Source organism: Rhamphochromis sp. 'chilingali' (genome assembly GCF_963969265.1).
Source record: "Rhamphochromis sp. 'chilingali' genome assembly, chromosome: 15".
NCBI classification, from domain to species: domain Eukaryota; kingdom Metazoa; phylum Chordata; class Actinopteri; order Cichliformes; family Cichlidae; genus Rhamphochromis; species Rhamphochromis sp. 'chilingali'.
In genome coordinates, this window is record NC_137942.1 from 35,010,773 (window position 1) to 35,036,610 (window position 25,838).

The window sequence follows — 25,838 nt, forward strand, 5'->3', positions numbered from 1 at the left end:
TTTCTCAGTGGGTCAGAAATTGTCATCAGCATTTTGTAAAATATGATTGTTAAAGTTGTATTTTTATTATTATTATTCAGAACTTCCAGCTGCTGTTTGTCATCGTAACCTTAAGTCTAAGCTGAAGAAGAAGTTCCAGCGTGTGTTTGAGGGCATCGCTAAAGCAGGAAACCCAACCCTCCTGAATCAGATCTACACAGAGCTCTACATCACAGAGGGAGGGACTGCAGAGGTCAATGATGAACATGAGGTCAGACAGATTGAAACAGCATCCAGGAAACCAGACAGACCAGAAACAACCATCAGACAAGAAGACATCTTTAAAGCCTCACCTGGAAGAGATGAACCAATCAGAACAGTGCTGACAAAGGGAGTGGCTGGCATTGGGAAAACAGTCTTAACACAGAAATACAGCCTGGACTGGGCTGAAGACAAAGCCAACCAGGACATCCAGTTCATATTTCCATTCACTTTCAGAGAGCTGAATGTGCTGAAAGAGGAAAAGTTCAGCTTGGTGGGACTTGTTCATCACTTCTTTACTGAAACCAAAGAAGCAGGAATCTGCAGCTTTGAAGACTTCCAGGTTGTGTTCATCTTTGATGGTCTGGATGAGTGTCGACTTCCTCTGGACTTCCACAAAACTACAATCCTAACTGACCCTAGAAAGTCCACCTCAGTGGATGTGCTGCTGATAAACCTCATCAGGGGGAAACTGCTTCCCTCTGCTCGCCTCTGGATAACCACACGACCTGCAGCAGCCAATCAGATCCCTCCTGACTGTGTTGGCATGGTGACAGAGGTCAGAGGGTTCACTGACCCACAGAAGGAGGAGTACTTCAGGAAGAGGTTCAGAGATGAGGAGCAGGCCAGCAGCATCATCTCCCACATCAAGACATCACGAAGCCTCCACATCATGTGCCACATCCCAGTCTTCTGCTGGATCACTGCTACAGTTCTGGAGGATGTGCTGGAAACCAGAGAGGGAGGACAGCTGCCCAAGACCCTGACTGAGATGTACATCCACTTCCTGGTGGTTCAGGCCAAAGTGAAGAAGGTCAAGTATGATGGAGGAGCTGAGACAGATCCACACTGGAGTCCAGAGAGCAGGAAGATGATGGAGTCTCTGGGAAAACTGGCTTTTGATCAGCTGCAGAAAGGAAACCTGATCTTCTATGAATCAGACCTGACAGAGTGTGGCATCGATATCAGAGCAGCCTCAGTGTACTCAGGAGTGTTCACACAGATCTTTAAAGAGGAGAGAAAACTGTACCAGAAGAAGGTGTTCTTCTTTGTTCATCTGAGTGTTCAGGAGTTTCTGGCTGCTCTTCATGTCCATCTGACCTTCAGCAACTCTGGAAAAAATCTTCTTGAACAGAAACAAATAACCTCCAAGAGTTTTAGCTTTTTAAACCAAAAAGAATCTTTTCACCAGAGTGCTGTGAACAAGGCCTTACAGAGTCCAAATGGACACCTGGACTTGTTCCTCCGTTTTCTCCTGGGTCTTTCACTGCAGACCAATCAGACTCTCCTACGAGGTCTGCTGACACAGACAGGAAGTAGCTCACAGACCAATCAGGAAACAGTCCAGTACATCAAGAAGAAGCTCAGTGAGAATCTGTCTGCAGAGAAAAGCATCAATCTGATCCACTGTCTGAATGAACTGAATGATCGTTCTCTAGTGGAGGAGATCCAACAATACAGGACTTCAGGAAGTCTCTCCACAGGTAAACTGTCTCCTGCTCAGTGCTCAGCTCTGACCTTCATGTTACTGTCATCAGAAGAAGATCTGGATGAGTTTGACTTTAAGAAATATTCTGCTTCAGAGGAGGCTCTTCTGAGGCTGCTGCCAGTGGTCAAAGCCTCCAATAAAGCTCTGTAAGTAAACATGAACTCATTGCTTAAAATCTTATAATCGATAAAAATCTTAAAACCATGGGAAATAAATCAGAAATGCTGAGTTCAAAGAACAGTTAAAAAACATAAAAATAGTGAATTAAATGATTATCATTCACTCAGTAAATATTTTTTTCAGTCCAGCAGGCCGTGTCAGTATTTCTGACACATTTTTGTCTATATCTCTTATCAAAGTACAATCCAGGCCCAGCCAATAAGAACATGAGCTCTGATCCTTCAGCCCCTCTGACAGGTTTATTATCGTCAGCTTGTTCACGTCTCCAAATCCAGCAGTTTGTTTTTTATCTCATTTTCAGTGCACACTCTCCCTTTTTTATTATAAATCTCTGCTGTGACTGTCCTGTTTTCATCCAGGATGGAGGGAAAACTTGGGCTTCCATCCATCCATCCATCTTCATCCGCTTTATCTGAGGCCGGGTCGCGGGGGCAGCAGCCTAAGCAAAGAGGCCCAGACCTCCCTCTCCCCAGCCACCTCCTCCAGCTTATCCGGGGGAACACTAAGGCGTTCCCAGGCCAGCCGCGAGATATAATCTCTCCAGCGTGTCCTGGGTCTGCCCCGGGGCCTCCTCCTGGTGGGACATGCCTGGAACACCTCACCCAGGAGGCGCCCAGGGGGCATCCTTGTCAGATGCCCGAACCACCTCAGCTGGCTCCTTTCGATGTGGAGCAGCAGCGGCTCTACTCTGTGCCCCTCCCGGATGGCCGAACTTCCCACCCTATCTCTAAGGGAGAGGCCAGCCACCCTTCGGAGGAAGCTCATTTCTGCCGCTTGTATCCGCGATCTCGTTCTTTCGGTCACTACCCACAGCTCGTGGCCATAGGTGAGGGTAGGGACGTAGATCGACCGGTAAATTGAGAGCTTCGCTTTTACACTCAGCTCCCTCTTCACCACGACGGACCGGTGCAGCGTCCGCATTACTGCAGCTGCAGCCCCAATCCGTCTGTCGATCTCCGGCTCCCTTCTCCCATCACTCGCGAACAAGACCCCGAGATACTTGAACTCCTCCACTTGGGGCAGGAACTCATCCCTGACCCAGAGTGGGCACTCCACCCTTTTCCGGCTGAGAACCATGGCCTCAGATTTGGAGGTGCTGATCCTCATTCCCGCTGCTTCACACTCGGCTGCGAACCGTTCCAGTGCGAGCTGGAGGCCCTCACCCGATGAAGCCAACAGAACCACATCATCCGCAAAAATCAGAGATGAGATTCTGAGGCCACCAAAGCGAAAGCCCTCCGCCACTTGGCTGCGCCTAGAAATCCTGCCCATAAAAATTATGAACAGAACCGGAGACAAAGGGCAGCCCTGGCGGAGCCCATCACCCACCGGGAACGAGTCCGACTTATTGCCGGCAATGCGAACCAAGCTCTTGCAACGGTTGTATAGGGATCGAATGGCCCGTAGCAATGGGCCAGACACCCCATACTCCCGCAACACCTCCCACAGGACACCCCGAGGGACATGGTCGAATGCCTTCTCCAAGTCCACAAAACACATGTAGACTGGTTGGGCAAACTCCCATGCACCCTCAAGTATCCTCGAGAGGATAAAGAGCTGGTCCAGTGTTCCGCGACCAGGACGAAAACCGCATTGTTCCTCCTGTATCCGAGGTTCGACTAGCGGACGAACTCTCCTTTCCAGCACCCTGGCATAGACTTTCCCAGGGAGGCTGAGGAGTGTGATACCCCTGTAGTTGGAACACACCCTCCGGTCCCCCTTCTTAAAGATGGGGACCGGACCTGTCGGCTGCCTCCGGAGTCCCACAGGCTAACCAAGCCCAATAGGACTCCTTCTTCAGCCTGGTGGCTCCCTTCACCTCTGGTGTCCACCATTTGGTTCGGGGATTACCACCACGGCAGGTACCAACCACCTTGCGGCCGCAGCTCAATGCAGCAGCTTTGGCAATGGAGACGCTGAACATGGTCCATTCGGACTCAATGTCCCCAGTCTCCCTCGGAATGCTGTTGAAGCTCTGCCGGAGGTGTGCGTTGAAGATCTCGCGGACTGGGGCCTCTGCTAGACGTTCCCAGCACTCCCTCACTACGCGTTTAGGTGCACCAGGTCTGTCCAGCGTCCTCCCCCGCCACCTGATCCAACTCACCACCAGGTGGTGATCAGTTGACAGCTCAGCCCCTCTCTTTACCCGAGTGTCCAGAACATATGGTCGCAGGTCTGGTGATACGATTACAAAATCGATCATCGACCTACGGCCTAGAGCGTCCTGGTGCCACGTGCACTTATGGACACTCTTATGTTCGAACAGGGTGTTCATTATGGCCAAACTGTGATTAGCACAGAAGTCCAATAACAAAGCACCGCTCGGGTTCAGATCAGGGAGGCCGTTCCTCCCAATCACGCCCCTCCAGGTCTCGCTGTCGTTACCCACGTGAGCATTGAAGTCTCCCAGCAGGACAACAGAGTCTCCAGGTGGAGCACCTTCCAGCACCCCCCCCCCCCCCCCCCCCCCCCAGGGACTCTAGGAACTCTGAACTGCCACTCGGCGCATAAGCGCAGATGACAGTCAGGACCCGTTCCCCAACCCTAAGGCGCAGGGAACAAGCCCTCTCGTCCACCGGGAAAATCCCCAACGTACCGGCAGCAAGCCGAGGGGATATTAGAATACCCACCCAGCCCGCCGCCTCTCACCAGGGGCAACTCCAGACTGAGACAGAGTCCAGCCCCTCTCCAGGAGACTGGTTCCAGAGCCCAAGCCATGCGTAGAGGTGAGCCCGACTATATCTAGCCGGTACCTCTCAACCTCACGCACTAACTCAGGCTCCTTCCCCACCAGAGAGGTGACATTCCATGTCCCTATTGCCAGTCTTGGCAGCTGGGGGTCAGTCCACCAGGGCCTCCGCTCCTGGCCGCCACCCGGCACACAATGCACCCGACCCCTATGGCGCCTCCTGCGGGTGGTGGGCCTGCGGGAGGATGGGCCCATGTCTCCTCTTCGGGCTGTGCCCGGCCGGGCCCCATGGACTAAGGCCCGGCCACCAGACGCTCGCCCTCGGGCACCCTCCCCGGGCCTGGCTCCAGGGGGGGGCCCTGGTAACCCTATCCCGGGGAGGGTAAACTGTTCTCTCGATATCCTTTTCATAAGGGTCTTCTGAATCGCTCTTTGTCTGGTCCCTCACCCAGGACCAATTTGCCATGGGAGACCCTACCAGGGGGCAAAAGCCCCCAGACAACATAGCCCCTGGGATCCCTGGGACACACAAACCCCTCCACCACGATAAGGTAGCGATTCAAGGAGGAGAACTTGGGCTTCATAATTGAAATTGCCACTCAGGTCCTGTTTCTTGACAGTATTCATATCTAACTGTAAGGCTTCCATAACCAGTGTTCCCACAGAATTACAGTGGGTTCTCTCTGGGTCCTCTACAGTTTCTTCCCACTGTCCACAGACATGCAGTTAGATTACCTGGTGATCTAAACTTCATGCAGGTGTGTGTGTGAGAATGGTTGTCTTTCCCTCTGTGGGCTTAGTGGAAGAGACTGGATGGATCTCTGCTTTGTCTTTGATATATCCTGACAGCAAACATTCTCCATGAAGTCTGCATTTCAGCTCATCTCCTTTATACACACCTTTAACAGGAGGAGTTTTATACAGCTAGTGTTTAAAATCCAGTGTTACTCACAGTTAAATAGCATAACAATTACTGAATTAGTAAGATTTTCTAAAATAATTGTTTTAGTTAATATTGTATGATAGTGTACACAGAATTATTAGCTCAGTAGGTAGAGTGGTCGCCCCATGATCATAAGGTCAGGGGTCGAATCCACCGAACAGCTACCTTGATGGTACCCCTGAGCAAGGTACCATCAAGGTACCAATCGTGTGCACTGGACTGGTAGCACTCATAGTGTCATAGGTTGTTTTTTTTTGTTTTTTTTTTAAAGGTTTAACATATAAACAAATTTCATTTGATCACATATATTTTTTGTTTTGTTTTGTTTTTTCCCTTTCTCTCCCAGACTGAGCAGCTGTAACATCTCAGAGGAAGGCTGTGAAAATTTGTTGTCAGTGGTCAGCTCCCAGTCCTGTAGTCTGAGAGAGCTGGACCTGAGTACCAACAGCCTGAAGGCTTCAGCAGTAAAGCTTCTGTCTGCTGCAGTGGAGAGTCCACACGCCAAACTGAATATTCTGAGGTCAGATCAATTTGTATTCTGTTTAGTTCTGTTTGTTTATATGTTTGATGTTTGGTTTTGTTTATATCAACTAACAAAAATAATCAATAATTTAACCAGTAAAGGTAAACTTTATCCAGTTATCCTTGTTCCATAGCATTTTTATTCATTTATAAGTTAAAGTGAACTTATACTAACCTGCTCAGCACAAGACAATAAGCTATTGCACCCTGATTACACTTTAACAACAATCTTTATTCATGTTTTTATCTTCAGACTTAACATCTGTGAACTCTCAGAGGAAAACTGTGAAGCTCTGTCCTCAGTTCTCAGCTCGCAGTCCTCTAGTCTGACAGAGCTGGACCTGAGTATCAGAAAGCTACAGGATTCAGGAGTGAAGCTTCTGTCTGCTGGACTACAACGTTTAAACTGTAAACTGAATACTCTGAGGTCAGATCAGAAAACAGTTTGTTGTTAGAATTATTCAATTATTTAAGTTCATACATATGATGTTGTTTCTTAGTATGTTTATGTTTCCTCTAAAAATAGAAAGTCAAGATTTAATGTTGTGAAATGTATTAACAAACTCAACATGAGTATTTGTTGTATGACTGTCTTTTATTTTTCAGACTGAGTGGCTGTAACCTGTCAGAGAGAAGCTGTGAAGCTCTGTCCTCAGTCCTCAGCTCCCAGTCCTCCAGTCTGAGAGAGCTGGACCTGAGTAACTCTGACCTGCAGGATTCAGGAGTGAAGCTTCTGTCCGCTGGACTAAAGAGTTCACAGTGTGCAGTGGAAACTCTCAGGTCAGGATTCAAACTTTTCCACAGATGATCATTTGAAATGTGACTTATATTATTGTATAAACAGGTAACCTTTATACAGCTGTCAAGTGAACTTTTATTTACATTTGAGTGGATAATTGGACTCTGAATTACTTTCAAAAGTAATTGGCGATTACCGATTGGTTTGCTGTTTGTTTTTTATTCACAGTACTTACTTAATTTTAAAGGCTGATTTCTCAAAATGAGATGTTTATCTTTTCTTCTACAACACTTGGAGCCACCAAATCTTCTTGCTTCATTTATTCATTACAGTTTGATTTAAAGAATATTAGACTCGTAACATAATAAATACATTTATTTCACTTCTTCTTGAGAGAAAGAAAGGGATGACTGGGTGAGCTCCAGTGGTTCATCCCAGCAGAGAGAGCGGCACACTGGGCTGCAAATGATCACAGTAGTAATAGCCATAGTTTGATAAAACAGGCATTCTTACCCTGTAGATAATACAGGGTTCTGGTGCCGATGTGGGGGAGGGGAGTCGCCCGGTACTAACTACATACTACTAACTACCTCATCCAGATGTCTTCCCTACTAAACCTGATAAGAAGTAACTGCAGTAGCCTTATAGGTCAAATCAGTTTCACCTGTTAAAGTTAGCTCCACTATTAATGGTGTCACTTGTTATTTCTGGGATGAGTTTAGTAGCCTGAACAGCTGCTCAAAGGAAAGGTTATTTTCATTATTATTATTTAATTATTAAGTCCGGGGGAACCTGCAAGAGCTGTTTGCACAAAGAATAATACTCAGACTTTTAGGTTTTATCGTTTTACACAAGGTTTAAAAATGAATGTCCACAATTGAATTGCAGAAATTGTTATTGAGCTAATACTGATGTAGTTGTTATCTTTAGTAAGGAGAGGTTGGAGGAAGGATGAGCACAGTCAGGCCTAAAGATGCTCTTAATAATAATAATGGATTGCATTTATATAGTGCTTTTCGAGACCCTCAAAGACCCTTTATAATCCCACCATTCATTCAGTCTCACATTCACACACTGGTGGAGGTAAGCTACAGTTGTAGCCACAGTTGCCTTGGGACAGACTGAGCACCATCGGCGCCACTGGCCAACACCAGTAGGCAGTAGGTGAAGTGTCTTGTGTTCCAAGAACACAACGACCAAGACAGAGAGATCCTACTGGCAACCTTCTGGTTACAAGATGAGCTTCCCAACCCCCAGAACCGCGGTCTTATCCTCCAGTTCTGTGTTGATGATAATCACATAATAGGAGAGCAGCTGGGCATCCAGTGGAAGTGTGATGGAAATCAAAATCCTGAATTGGATTCGGTGCGGTTGCGTTACTATTTTTCAACAACCAATCTTATATCAGCTGCATGGAAGTAGCTATAAGTAATCTGGGCGCTACAGCTTTAACCCTTTAAGACTTACCATAGAACCAAGTCCGCCACAGCTTATATTATATTTTTACATGCTGTGGAGCCATTTTTGGGAGCATTTCAAGTTGCTCTACATCAATACAACCATTACAGCCTAAATTTTAATAATATGCATGCATTAAGTGCATAGAAATTACATAAATTGCAAAAAGTGCAATAAACTAAAAAAAAATTGAAAATCGTTTTTGTTTTTTAACATATATTTCTAGTTAGAGAAATTTAAGAGGCTTATCCCTCAAAACTGTAAATACAAAAAAGTTGCACAAAATAGTTTCCCACCACATGAAATTTATTTTGAGTGTCTTCATAGTTTTATTTTTGAAATACACTAATTTCTATACACTGCAGGAAAAACGAAAATAAATATTATAGTGCAAATTTGCAAAAAAGCAGCATATGCATCAAAATAAACTATTTCCAGCAGTGCAATATGAGTCCTAAGCATCCCAGAAACAACACAGAAAGTCAGAAAGTCAAACATAACTTTAAAAAACACTAGTATAGGGTTATGAGGCCATGATGGTAAAAAATACATTTCTGCAAAAATGACATCACTTCCGGTTTTGGGCAGGTCATGGCGGATATGCGATAGTTCACGCTGATGTCAATTCCAAAGTAGGAAGTGTTACAAACAGCTGATCGGATCGGCAAAGCGTGTTTCTGGAATATTATGTTACGCAAAACAGAGTGTGCCCACTCTGACCGGCTTTAAAGGGTTAAGCAGCTGCATGCACTCCCGCGGACAGCGATCACTTTCTGGCAGACGATCACTTTTTGGCACAACACCTGGAGCTAAGGGGGCAAAACAATCGCATGAGTGCTGCTGTTTGGCTGAGGAAGAATAAAGTATTCATGGTAAGCCAATCACATGACCACTTCAAGATTACAAAGCAACAAGGTGACATATACCAGTTTTTAAATTGTGTTGATAGGTCACATAAAACCAGAGTCATGATAAACAATATATACGCAGCGTTTTTTTCCTCAATAGTTTCGTCACTTTTACTGTCTAAGGACAGCACAGCAAGCACTCTCTGCTTATGAGCAAAAAAAACCCAAATCATCCCTTTCCTGTTGGTGGAAAAATGAACCATGTCGACCAATCAAAAAAATGATATAGCAACATGACATTTGGTTGTTTAGGAAGAGGGGGAAGTTTTAGGAGTGACGGTGTGAGATGTGAGAGATTTGTGACGTTTAGCGTATTTGGAGTGTGTGCATAGTATGTTGTGTTGTGTAGTTAGTGTGTAGGGGAAAAAAGAACAAAAAAAGTTAGTGTGTAGTGTAGTGGATAGTTTTATGTTGTCTGTCAGAACAATGAGGCAATTGCTGAATGTTAAGTGCCCTGAGGCGACTGTTGTGATTTGGCACTATATAAATAGAGTTGAATTGAATGGAATTGTTACAGGTGCTGCCACAAAACCAGCAAATGCAGATTACAGTGTAAACGGTGTCTCCAGGTAGAAACAGCAGTGATACACCTGCTGCTGTCAGACCTGCAGGTATCAGGCTGTGATGTTCTCCTTTATGGTGGACAGAAATTATTTTTTTGGAGTGGCACAAATAATTTGTGGCATCTTATTTAATGCAGAACAGCTGATTGTTCTGTAAATAGTTTGAAATAGTTATTTTTAAAAAATCAAGGTAAAAGGTAAATTGTTACAAATAACAAAATGGTTGTTTGCAAACCTTGTGTATAGGATTTTAAGGGTGTTCGTCTTGTAACCGGAAGGTTGCCGGTTCGAGCCCCGGCTCGGACAGTCTCGGTCATTGTGTCTTTGGGCAAGACACTTCACCTAGCGCCTACTGGTGATGGCCAGAGGGGCCGATGGTGCGATATGGCAGCCTCGCTTCTGTCAGTCTGCCCCAGGGCAGCTGTGGCTACAACTGTAGTTGCCTCCACCAGTGTGTGAATGTGAGAGTGAATGAATAGTGGCATTGTAAAGCACTTTAAGGCCCGAAAAGCGCTATATAAATGCAATCCATTATTATTATTATTATTATTATTATTATTATTATTATTATTATTAAAATATTATTAAAATATTAAAATTATTAGATTTCAAGTTAATGATTTATTAAACATGTTTGTGGTTGTAACAGTAAAAAATATAACTTTTTCTACTCATATTGTTTTTTGTCTGATTTTAGGTCAATTGTGTTAATACAGTATGTCAAAATGAAAACATAACTGTAAATTCAGACACGTGAGGTTGTGCTGAAAAGAATGATACCAAACAGGCAAAGTAAATAGTTTTTAAAGGTGGAATATAGAGGTCAAATCAAAAGTAGTTAAAAATGGCCAATTATACCCTGGACCCCAGAGGGTTGAACATTTTTTTTAAAGTAACGCAATAGTTACTTTTCAAGTAATTAATTACTTTTAGTAACTGACTTACAATATTTTAACTCTAAGTAACTACGTAGAGTTAACTATAGTTAGTAGTATAGTTACTAGAGATGGCACGATACCACTTTTTTATGTCCGATACCGATACCGATATCATAAATTTGGATATCTGCCGATACCGATATGAATCCGATATAGTGTTTTTTAATCAACAAAACTGTTTTTTAAATATCTTGCTGCATTTTGTATAAGTTCATACTAAAGTTTAAAACAACAACTACACTAAAGCTATTCTGTTATACCTGTATGCAAAAAAAAATATTTCATAGTTCAGCAATACTGATCAATCTAATAAACTTAAACCTACACCATCCTCCCTATTCTGGTATTTTAAAGAGTACTTAGCAGAAATATTAAGCAACCTAACTAATAGGGTTCCAACTCCCAGCAACAACAAAAATAAATAAATAAAAAATAGGGAACCACCCCTCACGCTCCACCTCATGATGCTTAATCGACGTAATCAACCTTAATTTGATGCAGTGTGAAAAAAAATGCACAGAAATCAATTATTTTTCAAGAAATATTAAATAGATTCAACATCTTTCTTCAACAAAATTGCAGACTGCACAGATGGTACCTTCCCAAAGGAAAAAGTACTATAGCTTACTAGGGTATATATATTAGACTTAATAGTCACTATATACAGTAATTGACTTCTATTCATTTTACATCAAATTAAAATTTTGTGTGTCAGATAATTATTTATTAAAAGCTCGACATTTTAAATGAGAATAAGAAAGAAAAGTATGTCTTTGTGCCCCCTTTTCCCTGTTAATGCCCTATCGGCCCCCCTGACTAAACTTTGTTAGATCCGCCCCTGCACAGTTACCAGCGTCAGCTACGTAGAAAAAGATCCTCGAGTAGAAAGTAATATTAAATACATTGTAACAACAGCTTATCAAGCTTAAACGTGCTGCTGTTGTTCAGCCGCTGGTTTCCTCTTTCTGGTGCAAAGTGGGCCAAAAACAAACCAGAGAGACGGACTCGAGACAGAAAAGCTGATCAGCTGATCATTAAGCAGTTTCATGATTGAAGTAGCAGCAAGAGGAGGCAGTCGCTCCATATATCGTTTGGTAAGCTTAACGCAGGAATGCTTTACAAACATTCAGAGATGGACTTACACACTTGCTTTACTTCTCTCGGGATAACTTTGTCGGAGATGAAATGCCGGGTTGCTAGCGAAGCTCCAAATGCTATCCAGACCACCGACAGGTCCTGCATGCCACAGCCGCTCTATCACGTGATGCATACTGCTCCGACGTGCTAACGTTCTGAGGTGAGTTACGGCGTGTTGCAAGTTTTGTGAGGTGCTTTCGTGATATTTAATGGATCGGATTACATTTTTTATTTTTCTCCGATATCCGATCCAGTAATTTAGGTCAGTATCGGACCGATACCGATACGTAATATCGGATCGGTCCATCTCTAATAGTTACTAGTTACTTCTTGGTAACTACTAACTATAATTACTTGTTCAAAGTCACTTGCCCAACACTGATCCCAAACCATCTCCACTGGGTTTAGGTCAGGTGACTGTATCCTCACTACAGACCGAATAAATCACCTGAATTTGGAAGTCTGCCTCCGTGTTCTTTAACCGGAGCACACCCACCGTACCTGGCCACTCTAAATCAGCTAAACTCCTGGAGACAACACTTTGTCCATTTTATTTAGACACAGCGGCACCTCTGAAGCAAAGTGTTGTCCATTCTTCAAATTTCTATCCCTGGATAAATGAAAATACTCTAAATTTCAAGAGATATTCTGTCAAGTTAGAACGTTTATGGAAGGCTTCCAAGCTTGAGGTTCATCGAGTACATCTCAAGGAATCAATATCCTCACTTAACAACATGATAAAAAAGCTGGAACTGAATAGTTTTCAAATCTAATGGCTTCAGAAAAGAACCAAAGTATTGTTTGATACAATTATGAAAATTGTCTCTCCTGATATTCCTCGTGTACCAGTCTATACTAAATCTGATTGTAATGAATCATTGAACGAACGTGGAAAAAACAGTTGCAGAACAACTTAACGACTTTCTGGAGAAAAACAGTGTTCTGGACATTTTCCAGTCTGGTTTCTGTAAACTGTCCTCCACTGAGATGGCTTAACTTAAAGTGTGTGGTGACATTCTGATGGCAGCAGACTCTGGAGAGTGCACTGAGTTGGATGTCTCCTCTGCTTTTGATACTGTTGATCACAGCATCATGATAAATAGGCTGAAGGACTTGTTCAGGATTACTGGTGTTGCTTTAAAATGGTTTGTCGTATCTACTGTATCTGAGAGATCTTTGACTGTCTGTATGAATCATGTGTTGTCTGAAACATCCGTTCTGCCTTCTGGGGTACCTCAAGGATCTGTTTTAGGCCCGATTCTCTTTTTGGTTTATATACGTCCTCTAGGCCACAGGTGACAAACGCCAGGCCTCGAGGGCTGGTGTCCTGCAGTTTTTAGATGTTTCCTTGATCCATCACATCTGATTTAAATGGTTAAATTCCTCCTCAACACGTCCTGAGGTTCTCCAGAGGCCTGGTAATGAATTTGATTCAGGTGTGCTGACCCAGGGTTAGACCTAAAACCTGCAGGACACCGGCCCTCGAGGCCTGGAGTTCCCCACCCCTGCTCTAGGCCAAATTATCAGATATTACAATAATATTTCTTATCATCTCTACGCTGATGACATTCAGACATTAAGTTATACTGTTCTTTCAAAGATTCTCAGTTTGATACATTTTCTTGTTTAAATAATTGTCTTTCAGGAATCAAATAATTGTGAAACTTCAACTTTCTCCAGTTTAATACGGATAAAACAGAAACTTTGATCATTGCTCCTGATCACATGTCTTCAGAAATTAGGCAGCAGATCAGTTTTTAGGTCCTTCCATTAAATCGAGTCTCAGAAACTTAGGTGTTATTTTCGACAGTTCAATGTTGCTTGAGAAACTCTCTAAACAACTGTTTCAAAACTGTTTTTATCATCCAAGAAACATTTCTAAACTCAGACTGGTGTCAAAGGCAGAACTTGAGATGATTCTTCATGCTTTTATCTCTACTCACTTGGAGTATTGTAATGGTCTTTTTACTTGTCTCAACAAATCAGCTCTGGAGCTTCACACTGTACAGAATGCTGCGGCGAGACTTTTAACTGGCACAAACAAGAGGTCACACATTACTCCAGTTTTGGCTTCTCTTCATTGGTTGCCACTAAATTTTAGGGTTCATTTTAACATTATACTCATAACTTTTAGAGCTGTACATGGTGAAGCTCCTCAGTGCATCTCTGACCTGTTGAAACCTCATGCTTCATACCGAGCACTTAGGTCTTTAGGTCAGAGGTCACTATTGGTCCCACAGACTCGGTTCAACACACGTGGGGATCGAGCTTTTCAGGCACCGAGGCTGTGGAACTCCCTGCTGTTATCTTTATGCTGTCTAGACTCCACTGACTCTTTGAAAAAGCAGATGAAGACATTTCTATACAAACGAAATTATGTGCTATATAAATATATTCTACTTACTTACTTGAATAATAGTTCATTTATGAATATTTTTTTATTAAAATATTTATTTTCTTTACTTTATCACCCAATTAAATTATAATTCTGTAAATAAGGGTGATAGTGTGGCCTGTGTAGGTTGTCTTCAGGTTCTCTGCTTCCTCCCACAGTCCAAAAACATGCATGCTGGGTTAACTGGAGTGATTGTGAGCATAAATGCATAAGTGTTTACCTGGCTACATCACCGTGGTTACTGATGCTGAACCTATAACCTGGTCTGGATCAGGTTATATTCAGAGTGTGTGTTTTAAAATTGACTGAAGTGCCTCGTTTTCACTGAGCCTTTCATTTACAGAAAGCTTTAAGTGTGATATAGATTCAGTCATATCTGACTAATGTCAGTGAGTGAGGCCGAGCTGTAAAGTCACATTTCTGCTAATTAGCACACCAGCTAACTAGCACACCGGCTATCTAGCAAACCAGCTAAGTAGCAGACCAGCTAACTAGCGAACCGGCTAACTAGCACACTGGCTAACTAGTACACCAGCCGACTAGCGAACCGGCTAACTAGCATACCAGCTAACTAGCACACCAGCTGACTAGCGAACCGGCTAAATAGCACACCGGCTAACTAGCACACCAGCTAACTAGCAGACCAGCTAACTCCAGCCACAGGCTGAAGGACGATTAAATGTAGTGGAGATATCAGGGATTACACTGGTGTGTCCGATTCACTCTTTAGCACTCCAGTCACTCTGGTGTGTCAGCCAGAGCACCACTGAAGGCCCAGCGTGTGGAATAAGGAGCTTAAGGTTTGGTTTGAGGCACTTTATTCTTTCACTGATTGATTCTTGTGGCTGTGATCACGTGTGTGGTTTCTTACAAAAAGGAAGTACACAATACAAATACATGACAAATAAGATGAATAGATAAGATACATATCCAGTTATATGCATACGTCAGTATAGCTAACATAACCATATATAAGGTCAAAGATCACAGTACTATAATGCAGTAATGTTAAACACAAAGGTGTATATCTACATAAATCTATCCTATCAGTGATCAGAGTACTGTAGTATACTTCTACTACTTACACTATACAAACTAAACTGCATTAGTGTGACTTTAAGTTACCATCAGTACAGACGAACTGATGGTAGTTGGACAAAATAAAGGCTTTGCAATTATTGTGAAGGGCTTCCGGTTAAAGTAAGATCAGCTGATTACCTCATAACAAATAGTTTGCTATAGAATGCAGCTCCCAGTCTTCATTAATATCATGTACTATAACTCCCAGGTCTACAGAGAGACCAACAGCTGGTGCACGTTGTAACGCTGTGGCTGTCGTAGTCTCTCCTTTTTCTACAGCTCATGTGTTCTTCTTGTGATGGTGCGTCTTGAGGGAGGCTCATACATGCGGTCATTTGTTGATCCTAAGAACGTTCCTCAGACCGACTTCTTCAACAACACTAATTGGCCTGAAGTTTGTAGCTACTCACTTCACTGTGGCGTCTGTTAGCTTGTCTTTCTTTGGTTTATCTTGACTCCTCCCACTAGCTGAATCTACGTAGTCTGCCCAAGCCTCCCACCTCTGTTTGTTTGGGTGGTTTGTTTGCTGCCATCAACAGCGTGTAATGCATTTAAATGATACTTCAGACTTGAAGTACTCCGACGATAAAAAACTCAACTTTGCTTAAAAATAACTTTAGTTGTATCAACACTGCCCTCTGGAATAATTAGACTTTGGTGACAAACTGATGTGATCTCCATGTTTCCTTTGTTGGACTGTGGGCGAGTGTCAGAACTGAATGTACTGAGTAACGTGGAGTTTAAATATGTGTCAGTTCCAGTTTTAGAGCTCTAAAGTGCAGCTATCATGTTAGGAATATGTTAGGAATAGACAGGAACACTGAGCACACTGAGGTCAAATCTTTATTTATCCAGTTCATCTGTAGGCTGAGCTCAGTCCATCCATTTAGTGAAATGATGTTTAAAGGTCTCCTTGTTCTGTGAGCGTGCACAGATCCTGAAGCAGAAAGCCTGGGTTAACAGAGAAATGATCATCACTGTGATGATGCTCACCATCTCTGACTGGGATTTGAGGTTTTGTCAAAGCAGCAAAGAAAGCCTGGCTATGTTGGACTGGGTGTGGAAGCAGCTCCCAGTTTGAGTTCAGGAGACAGACACCCTCTCTACTTTGACGATCAGCTTCAAACTTTCCTTTTTGATAAAACTTATAGTTAGAGCTGGATTAGGTGACCCTGAACCATCACTTAGTTATGCTGCTATAGAGATGGATAACAGATGGATTGTTGTTTTGTGTGTCTGCAGTCTGTCAGGCTGTCTGATCACAGAGGAAGGCTGTACTTCTCTGGCCTCAGCTCTGAGCTCCAACCCCTCCCATCTGAGAGAGCTGGACCTGAGCTACAATCATCCAGGTGACTCGGGAATGAAGCTTCTGTCGGCTGGACTGAAGGATCCAGGCTGGAGACTGGACACTCTCAGGTATGGAGAGAATGTCTGATATAGGAGGAAGAGCTGGAATCATTTCCTGTGTCTTTCACTCACTTCCTGTTTGTTTCCTGCAGATGAGACATGAACAATCACACATGCAGGAATATTTTCAGGGACAGACACACTAGTCTAGCTGGATAGTACATGGATATTTATGTAGGGGGTCTTCAAGGAGTCTGTTTGCAGGAACATTAATGATAACTGATAAGTCATGTTGAGAGTTTCATTAAAAGTAGACTTACAGTTAGGTAATATTTGGACAGAGACAACATTTTGTAACTTTAGATACAAGTATCAGCCATGTGTGTGTTTCCCATGCTGTATGTCCACAGTCACAGTGACAGTCAGTGACACTGACAGAAGGATGAAACAAGGCTGTGAATCATTTCAGTCTGTGTGTGTGACAAAGAGGCAGACAGGAGCAGCTAACATTTGGAAATGGAAGCTTACTGGAAACACTACATTCACGGCTGAATTCACAATAGATTTGTTCTCAAGTGCACATTTAGCAGCTAATGCTAATACTGTTTTCCCTTTGCTTTCTACAGCAGCTATTGCTAAGTAGGCCACTTTGCTCCGCTAAGGATTTGTGTGACCATGATGGAGACTCTGATAAGCTAATGCTGCTAAGCTAATGCTGTTTACGGGCCCTGTTAGAATCAATATTTCATTCTCATTCTGTTGTTTGAGAACAATATTAACGTTTCACATCATTATAACACAAGAGAAAAGGGTATTGGCATTAGCTACTAGTGCTTATTCACCTCAAATTACCTTTAGCTGCTAATGGCAGCCTACTTAGCATTAACTCCTCACTAATATAATGCTAATTTACATCAAATTAGCATTAACTGCTCATATTGTTATAAGGAAAGAGAAAACGGTATTAGCATTTGCTGCTAATAATTATTCACCCCTAATTAGAATAAGCCGCTAAAAGCAGCCAACTTAGCATTAATTCCTCACTTTGTTGTTACCCAACGGAAAAGAGTATTAGTATTAGCTACTATCATTTTTAATAAGTAAGAGAAAACAGTATTAGCAGTAGCGCATAATGCTAATTCACGTCAACGTAGTATTAGTTAATAATGGCAGCCTACTTAGCATTAACTGCTCACTAATATAATGCTAATTCGCATCAAATTAGAATTAGCTGCTCAAGTTGTTATAAGGAAAAAGAGAAAACGGTATTAGTATTAGCTGCTAATAATTATTCACCCCTAATTAGAGTTAGCCCCTAATGGCAGTCTACTTAGCATTAACTCCTGACATTGTTATAATGCAGGGGAAAAGAGTTACCATTATCGGATAATGCTAATTCTCATCAAATTAGCATTAGTTAATAACGGTAGACTTCATATCATTAGCTGCTGTCATTCTTACAAAGCAAACAGTATGAGCATTAGCTGTTAATCCTTTTTCATCTAAAATTAGAATTAGCCACTAATGGCGTATTGTTAAAAAGTAAGAAAAAACATTGTTAGCATAAGCGGATAATGCTAATTCATCTCAAATTAGTATTAGCTAATAATGGCACCTGCTTAGCATTAGCTGGTCACATTGTTATAAGGCAAGAAAATATGGTATTAGCATTAGCTGCCAATTTCTATTTACCTAAAATTAGCATTAGCCACTAATGGTAGCCTATAGCAAAAACTTCTTAATGCTAAATGAAGTTAATTAATGCTAAGTAGGTTTAACTGAAATTAAAGTAGTGTTAGCATTAGCTGCTGATATTGTTAAAAGGTAAGATAAAACATTGCTAGCAGCAGCGGATAATGCTAACACACATAATAATTAGCATTACCTAATAATGGCAGCCTTCTTAGCATTAGCTGCTCATATTGTTATAATGCAAGGGAAAAGAGTTGGCAAAAACAGTGTTAGCATTAGTGGATAATGCTAATTCACCTAAATTAGCATTAGCTAATAATGGCTACGTACTTAGCATTACCTACTAATATTGATATAAAGCAAGAAAATATGGTATTAGCATTAGCTTCTAATGCTTTCTCATCTAAAATTAGAATTAGCCACTAATGGCATCCTATTTAGCATTAACTCTTCACATCGCAAGGGAAAAATTAGAATTCAATAAAAAAAAAAAGTGTTCACATTAGCTACTTGTATTGTTAAAAAGTAAGAAAAAACATTGTTAGCATAAGGGGATAATGCTAATTCACCTCAAATTAGTATTAGCTAATAACGGCAACCTACATAGCATTAGCTGGTCACATTGTTATAAAGCAAGAAAATATGGTATTAGCATTATCTGCCAATTCCTATTCACCTAAAATTAGCATTACCTGCTAATGGCAGTCTACTTAGCATTAACTCCTCACTAATGTGATGCTAATTCACATTAAATTAGCTTTAGCATTAGCTGCTAGCATCAGCCTACCTAGCACTAGCTGCTCACATTGTTAAAAGGGAAGAGAATACGATATTAGCATTAGCTGGTAATATTTATTCACCCCTAATTAGAATTAGCCACTAATGGCAGCATACTTAGCGTTAACTCCTCACATCGTTGTAATGCAAATGAGGCTAACTTGCATTAAATTAGACTGCTGTTATTAGCTAATGCTATTTAGCAGTAGCTGCTCACATTGTTATAAAGCAAAGGAAAACGATATGAGCATTAGGTTCTAATGTGTATTTGCCTTAAATTAGACGTAGGTGCTAATGGCAGCCTACTTAGCATTAGCAGCTCAGATGTTATAATGCTAGGAAAAAGAGTGTTAGCATTAGCCGTTCACATTGTTATAAAGTTAAGGGAAATAGTGTTAGCATTAGCTACTCACATTTTTAAAAAAAGTAAGTGTTAGCATTAGTGCATAATGCTAATTCATGTCAAATTAGCATTAGTTAATAACGGCAGCCTATTTAGCATTAGCAGATAATGTTGACCTTGGCCCACTGGAAAAGTTAAGAACTAAAGATTTAGGAGTGTTTCTCGATAGCTCTTTCTCGTTTGAGAAACAAATGAATTCTGTTATTAAAACCAGCTGTAAGGTTTATATTGTTGATTGTCATTTATGCTTAGAAATATTTACTCATATATGCTTAGAGTTGTATAATCGATTGCATGATGATAGAGGTTTGATCCTGAGTAGTCTGTAAAGACTCTGTGTGCCTTCCAGAGTGCTCTGGCATGCACACACCACTTGGGGCCATGAGAGAGGTCGTACCCTCTCTTACTGATTTATGGTGTAGGACAGGGGTCTCAAACTCAATTTAGCTGGGGGCCGCTGCAGGCAGAGTCTGGGTGAGGCTGGGCCGCATTAGGTTTTCCACAAGAAAGGCATGGTTAAAAAATTCCAATCTTCTCAAATCTCTTTATTTTTATTTTTTAACACAAAATATGAAAAATAAATAAACAAATTAAGAATTAATAAGAAAAAAAATCAATCTGTAATACATAAATAAAACAATAAGATATTTTTAGTCAGTGAACTTGTGTGTATCTTTCAGTCTTCTATATCTGCTGTGTTTAGATTGAAATGTCTGTATTAACAGTTCTATAACCTTCTTCTGAACATGAATGGAACACTGGAGAAAATGAACTGTTCTTCTGAACATGGCTTCTCTTGCCTACTCCTTGCTGCTAGAGACCTGGCAGCGTTTCCTCTCGCATAGCCGAGCCAGATTTGGCCTGAGGGAGGAAGCAGTTGCGGCCCTCAGTATGTCTTGAAGATGATCATCCGTAAGTCTGGACCTGTACTTGGACTTATTGAAGTTCAAAGTGGAGAAGAGCTTTTGGCACAAGTATGTGCTACCAAAAAGGCACATGGTCCACTTGAACATTCGGGAAAGCCGAGGGAAACTAGGGCTCAAGTCTCTCAAAAATTGTCCAAGCTTGTCTGCTTTTCCACTCACCTCCCTGAACTTTGCTTTGAGTTCAGAGTTGCACTGCAGCTCAATGAGCTCCATTTGAAGCACAGAAGGGGCATCTTGCACATCAAAGGAGAAGGGGTCCGCAAAAATGTGAAAGGTGGCTCTGTGTGTCTTGAAGTCAGCAAATCTGTGATCAAATTCCTCCTGTAGCCTCAAAATGACATCAACATACTCGTCAGCACTGAATGGTGTGCCTGCATCCACGAGTGCCTTGCATGCTGGGAAATGGCAAAGGTTTGTCTGAGAGAGCTGAGCTTTCCAGAGCGCCAGTTTTGTGGAGAATGCTCTCACGTTGTCATAGGCAGCACTGACAAGTTGCCCCTGGCCTTGTAACGTCTTGTTCAGTACATTAAGCTCATGTGTCATATCAACAAGAAAAGCTGAGTCCATGAGCCATTTGGGATCAGTTAGCACAGGAACACTAACTCCATCCTTCTCCATGAAGGCTTCACTTCTGCTCTCAACTCAAAAAGTCTCTTTAATACATTTCCCCTGCTGAGCCAACGTACCTCAGTGAAGTCGAGCACATCCCCATATTCTGACTCCATTTCCTCTAGAAAAGCACAGAACCTTCGGTGCTTTAAGCCCCTGGATCTGATTTGGTTGATGCATTTCACAACAATAGACATCACATTGTCAAACTTCAGGCATTTGCTGCAAAGGACCTGCTGATGGATGATGCAGTGCAGAGCAATGGCCTCCTCCACGCCTTCCTCTTCCAGTTTGTTTTGTGCCACCAGTCCATGTTTCCTCCCTGTCATTGATGGCGCTCCATCTGTTGTTATTCCAACAAACCTCTTCCATGGCAAACCAACATTCTCAATGGCATCACACAGCTTGTAAATATCTGCTGAGCGGTGGTCTGGCCATGCATTGGAATTACTGTGAGCAGCTCCTCCATCACTTCAAAACTGTCATCAACACCACGGACATACATTGGGAGCTGGGCAGTGTCGGTGATGTCTGTGGTCTCATCAAGAGCGACTGAGTATACACTGAAACATTTGGCTTTCTCACACAGTTGGTCATAAATGTCACTTGACAGGTCAGAAATGCGATCTGCTGCGGTGTTGGCAGAAAGGCTGATGTTGCTAAACTGACCTTTCTTTCCCGGACAGACTATATTTGCAGCCTGCAATATGCACTTTTAGACAAATGCACCTTCTGTGAATGGCTTCCCTGCTTTAGCAATCATCTCACTAACCACGTGGCTCCGACTGCTGCATTATTCTCTTTGGTTGCTTTCTTGGAGAAATCTTGCTGCCTCAGTAGATCTGTTTTAAGACTGGCAACCCGGTTCGCTCTCTCGTCTCCCTGGTATTTTGCATCCAGCTCAGCATGTCTAGTTGTGTAATGACGTTTCAAATTGTATTCCTTGTGCAGCGCAACTTTCTCTGTGCAAATAAGACAGGTCGGGGTGCCCCTGTGCTCAACAAAGAAATATTGCATTGCCCACTTTTCCTGAAATTGTCGGTGCTCATCACCAACCTTTCTCTTCACCGCAGGCTTTGAAAAAGACATGTTTGGGGCTATGTGACATTTATAATTCTACTTGGTGTCACTGTCGCATTGAAGTTTCAATCAAGCGTTTAGCCGACGGACGGGGAACGTCTCAACGCGTAGAGAACGTCATTTCTGCTTCTTTTTCTTGCAACCGTAGCACGGCGATCGGCAGATAAAAAGCCGGTAGCAGTCTCCTTTGTTTTTACGCTCGATGTTCATGTCTTTCATGACGACACGAACACCGTGGCGTTTGCAGATGGTAGAAAGTGCAGGGATAGCGAGCGCAAAAAAGGCGACTGCTCACGGCGCCGGGCTGTTGTTACAGGAGAAAGAAGCGGAAATGACACCGTGACATATAACAAATAACATCAGCTGTTTCTGATGTTAGTTGTTTTGACTGCTTTTACATTATATTGAAATATATGTAATGTTCATGTTTGCTGCAATGCAAACGCAGTGATGCAAATAAAAACATGGAGCCACAAATTACGGTGCGACCCTATAATTAGTCCGGGTTACCGGGGACTGTTGTTGCCGATGAACAGGTGTCGCTATGTGACTGCAGACTAAATTGGGCTGCATTGAGTTCATGACTTTTCTTTTATCCCGCCGCCTACGCATCACTGTGAGAGTTAATATGAGATCTCTCTCTGTGGAAAAATAACTTTAAATCCCACTGACGTGTGTATAAATCTATATACGTATAATGTCCCGCTGGGCAGCAACTTAAAAAACAACTTTTTTTGAAGTGTTGTGAACGCAGCGCGCTGGGGCGAATGTCGGCGTTTGCCCAATAGAAAGGAGGAAGCCAGCCAGGCACAGGAAAGAAAGAAACACTCCAGGGCAACGCTGCTGGAACTTTGACTCATTGAGAAATGTTTCCCTGCTTGCATCAAGCCCGGCTGGTGTCCCCTGAGATCCATATCCCACCCTGATTGGTGGGTTAATTCAGCTCCGCCCACAACACTGTAAACATTACATTTTCATATTAAGGTGGGGCCAAAAACTATCGTCCGGCAGGCCGCAATTGGCCCGCGGGCCGCGAGTTTGAGACCCCTGGTGTAGGAGGACACCTATGGAACGCCAGGACTGCCATAATGAATTAATTAAATACACCATTAAATAATTAATTAAATGTGGCAATAATTAATTAAAATTGGAATTAATTAATTAAATAAATAGTTATGACACATGTAATTAATTAATTATTGACACATTTAATTAATTATTGACACATTTAATTAACTATTTAATGATATATTTATTTATTTCATTTTGGCAGTCCTGACGCCTGGCTCTCATCATGAAATAATTTTATCTGTCAGCCTCACCCATCAAACTCAGGGGGCGGGGTTAACGCTGATCGAGTCAAAACCATTGCTTTGGCCTGGTGGCCATTGTTTCTAGCACACAACAACCGGCATGTGGAAGCTAACAGAACTGAGCTTTGAAAAACCCTGTTTGTGTGTCACCAAATACCGTTTTAATATTTTTTTAGCCGAGAATGTAGTGGTTTAATCTTCATGTGTCTGGTCGGTTTGTCAAGATACAGCCTCTTTGCAAAAGTGTTTCGATGATTTCGGAGATGTCTGCCCAGTCTCACGGCAAAGCGTGGGATAGACCCGCTCGCCTCGCAAGCAATCCCACCGACAAAGCGCACAAAGCTGACTTCTTTTACTGAGGTTATATTTATCGGGGTTTTATTTCCTGATGTTCTTATGTGTCCTACGTGTTTCAGTCGCCAATTCTGAATTATAACTAACATTAAAAACATGTTTAAGGAGGAGAGAGAGCAAATAAATCTGTTTAACATCTGATCTTTGGGTTTTTGTTCAGTAATCAGCGTGACCTGTGTATAAACGCATAAAAGAGATAACGTTGGTGTTTCCGTCATGTAGTAACTGCTGGCTTTAACTGTACAAAGGTTGTTCGACACTATGAAACACATACAGACTTCATGATGTTCGGCTAATATTTTTATTGTGAATATTAATCATGCTGACCTCGCTCTGTACACCACGCAGCGAGGTCAGCATGTCCACGATATCCTCAGCTCCATGAGTTAACACAAAGTTTCCCAGCTGACTATCTAACTGCCAACTATTCCAGAGACGTGAAAATATACAGCATAAAGAAAAGTGTAAGAGACTCAGCAGCAGATTAGAATAACAGTTATACATTTAATAAATCACCAAATGAATCCAAGAAACGAGCAAACCTGTTCCGACAATTTGAATTTGTATTCCCTCAGCTGCAGACTCGCTGCTGTTTAAATGTTTGAAAAGGAAGATTAGATATAAAAACGTCAAACATAGACTCAGTCTGCCTTCACATTTGATATGAGGCCAGCACGTATAGTGGCCTCAGCTATTACTGAAATACACGTGCTATATCATAAACTATGATATAAACAGGGAGGTCCTATTAACATGTTTAGTTTTAAAGGACACCTTCCTGCCTTTAGTCTCATTCATGAGCAGTATTAGTTTTCTTCTAACAAACAGAAGTCTGCACAATGTGTTTCATAGTTTGTAACAAGCCTTTGACAGGTAAACATAACATGACCGAAAAAGCAAAAAAAAAAAAAGAGAGAGAGAGAGAGAGAGTGTTGACATAAGAAGAGAAAATTCTCTCAATTATGGAGACAGACAAATGGTTCATTTATGTTTGATGTGTGTTTATTCCTCCCTAAATATCGTCGGTGAAGTTCGCCATGCACGTCAGATTTTCCTGCGCATTTTTATACCTCTGCCAACAGAGAGAGAAAAAAAATCACATTCTAACAGACAGCTGATGCTTAGAATACAGTTGAATAACTATTAAAAAACAGATGATATTTAGATGATAGTTCAGTCTAACACATGTGCCAGTGAACCATTAAACGTCTGTGAAACTATGCAGTTATGAAACGTAACTTTAACCTCAGCCAAACCGATTTGCTCAGTTGTAAATAAAACAGCGAAGTAAACGTGACCCGACAGACAGAACCTGAGTGAATGAAGTCCAGCGTTTAACCACTGAGAGCTAAAACTCAGCTGAGGTTTGAAAGCTGTGTGCCGGTGATTGGACATCAGCCGCTGATGAAGCTGTTCGCCTATAAAGTGCTCTGTAAGGAAACGAGCTCCAGCAGCTCTGCGCTCGGGGAAAACACTATATTTACTTATCTTGTGCAGAAAAATGCGCTGACATTGCGTTATATCGAGCACCGGCTGCCCAGTTAAACTGTGACTATCACCAGGTAACTAGGCGTGTTTCTTGAATTAGCAGCAGGTGTTAAACAGCTGACAGATGAGGAGGAGGATGCATGCAGGTAAACTGAGGGTCTGCTGAGCTGATCGCTGGTTTCGTGAGAAAAATGTCAGCTCGTTCTTTATGTTACAGAAGCACAGAGACACAAGACCAGGCGGAAAGAGACGATCGTTCGGTGAAAATGAGAATCTGCGAATGCAACATGTGGAACACGGAGAGTGGAATATGTAAACAAACCGGTTAACGTAACCCCCTCGGTGCGCTCTGCATGCTAACTGTTAGCAGAGCTAGTGAAATCTCTGAAAACATCTGAGCACTTTTGCAAACATGTTCTATGTTGACAACCTGACCAGACATACGTCGCGACATTCGCGGCTAAAACACTGTTAAAAGTGTAGCTGGTGACAGAAAAACGGGGTATTTTAAAACTACACCACCACCATTGCTGCCTGTGATTTGATCTGCATTCTGGGATACCTGGCT

At 42.3% G+C, this 25,838-nt stretch overlaps 1 protein-coding gene across 1 annotated transcript in view; it reads left to right on the forward strand.

The window, feature by feature from the left end:
* LOC308410888 (uncharacterized protein) overlaps window positions 1-25,838 on the forward strand; it is a 176,358-nt gene that overhangs the window by 145,606 nt on the left and 4,914 nt on the right. Inside the window, exons 8-12 of the mRNA XM_080904549.1 lie at window positions 81-1,875; window positions 5,888-6,061; window positions 6,317-6,490; window positions 6,670-6,843; window positions 16,524-16,697. Of these exons, the coding sequence (XP_080760675.1) occupies window positions 81-1,875; window positions 5,888-6,061; window positions 6,317-6,490; window positions 6,670-6,843; window positions 16,524-16,697 (2,491 nt within the window). The remainder of the gene's footprint in view (window positions 1-80; window positions 1,876-5,887; window positions 6,062-6,316; window positions 6,491-6,669; window positions 6,844-16,523; window positions 16,698-25,838) is intronic.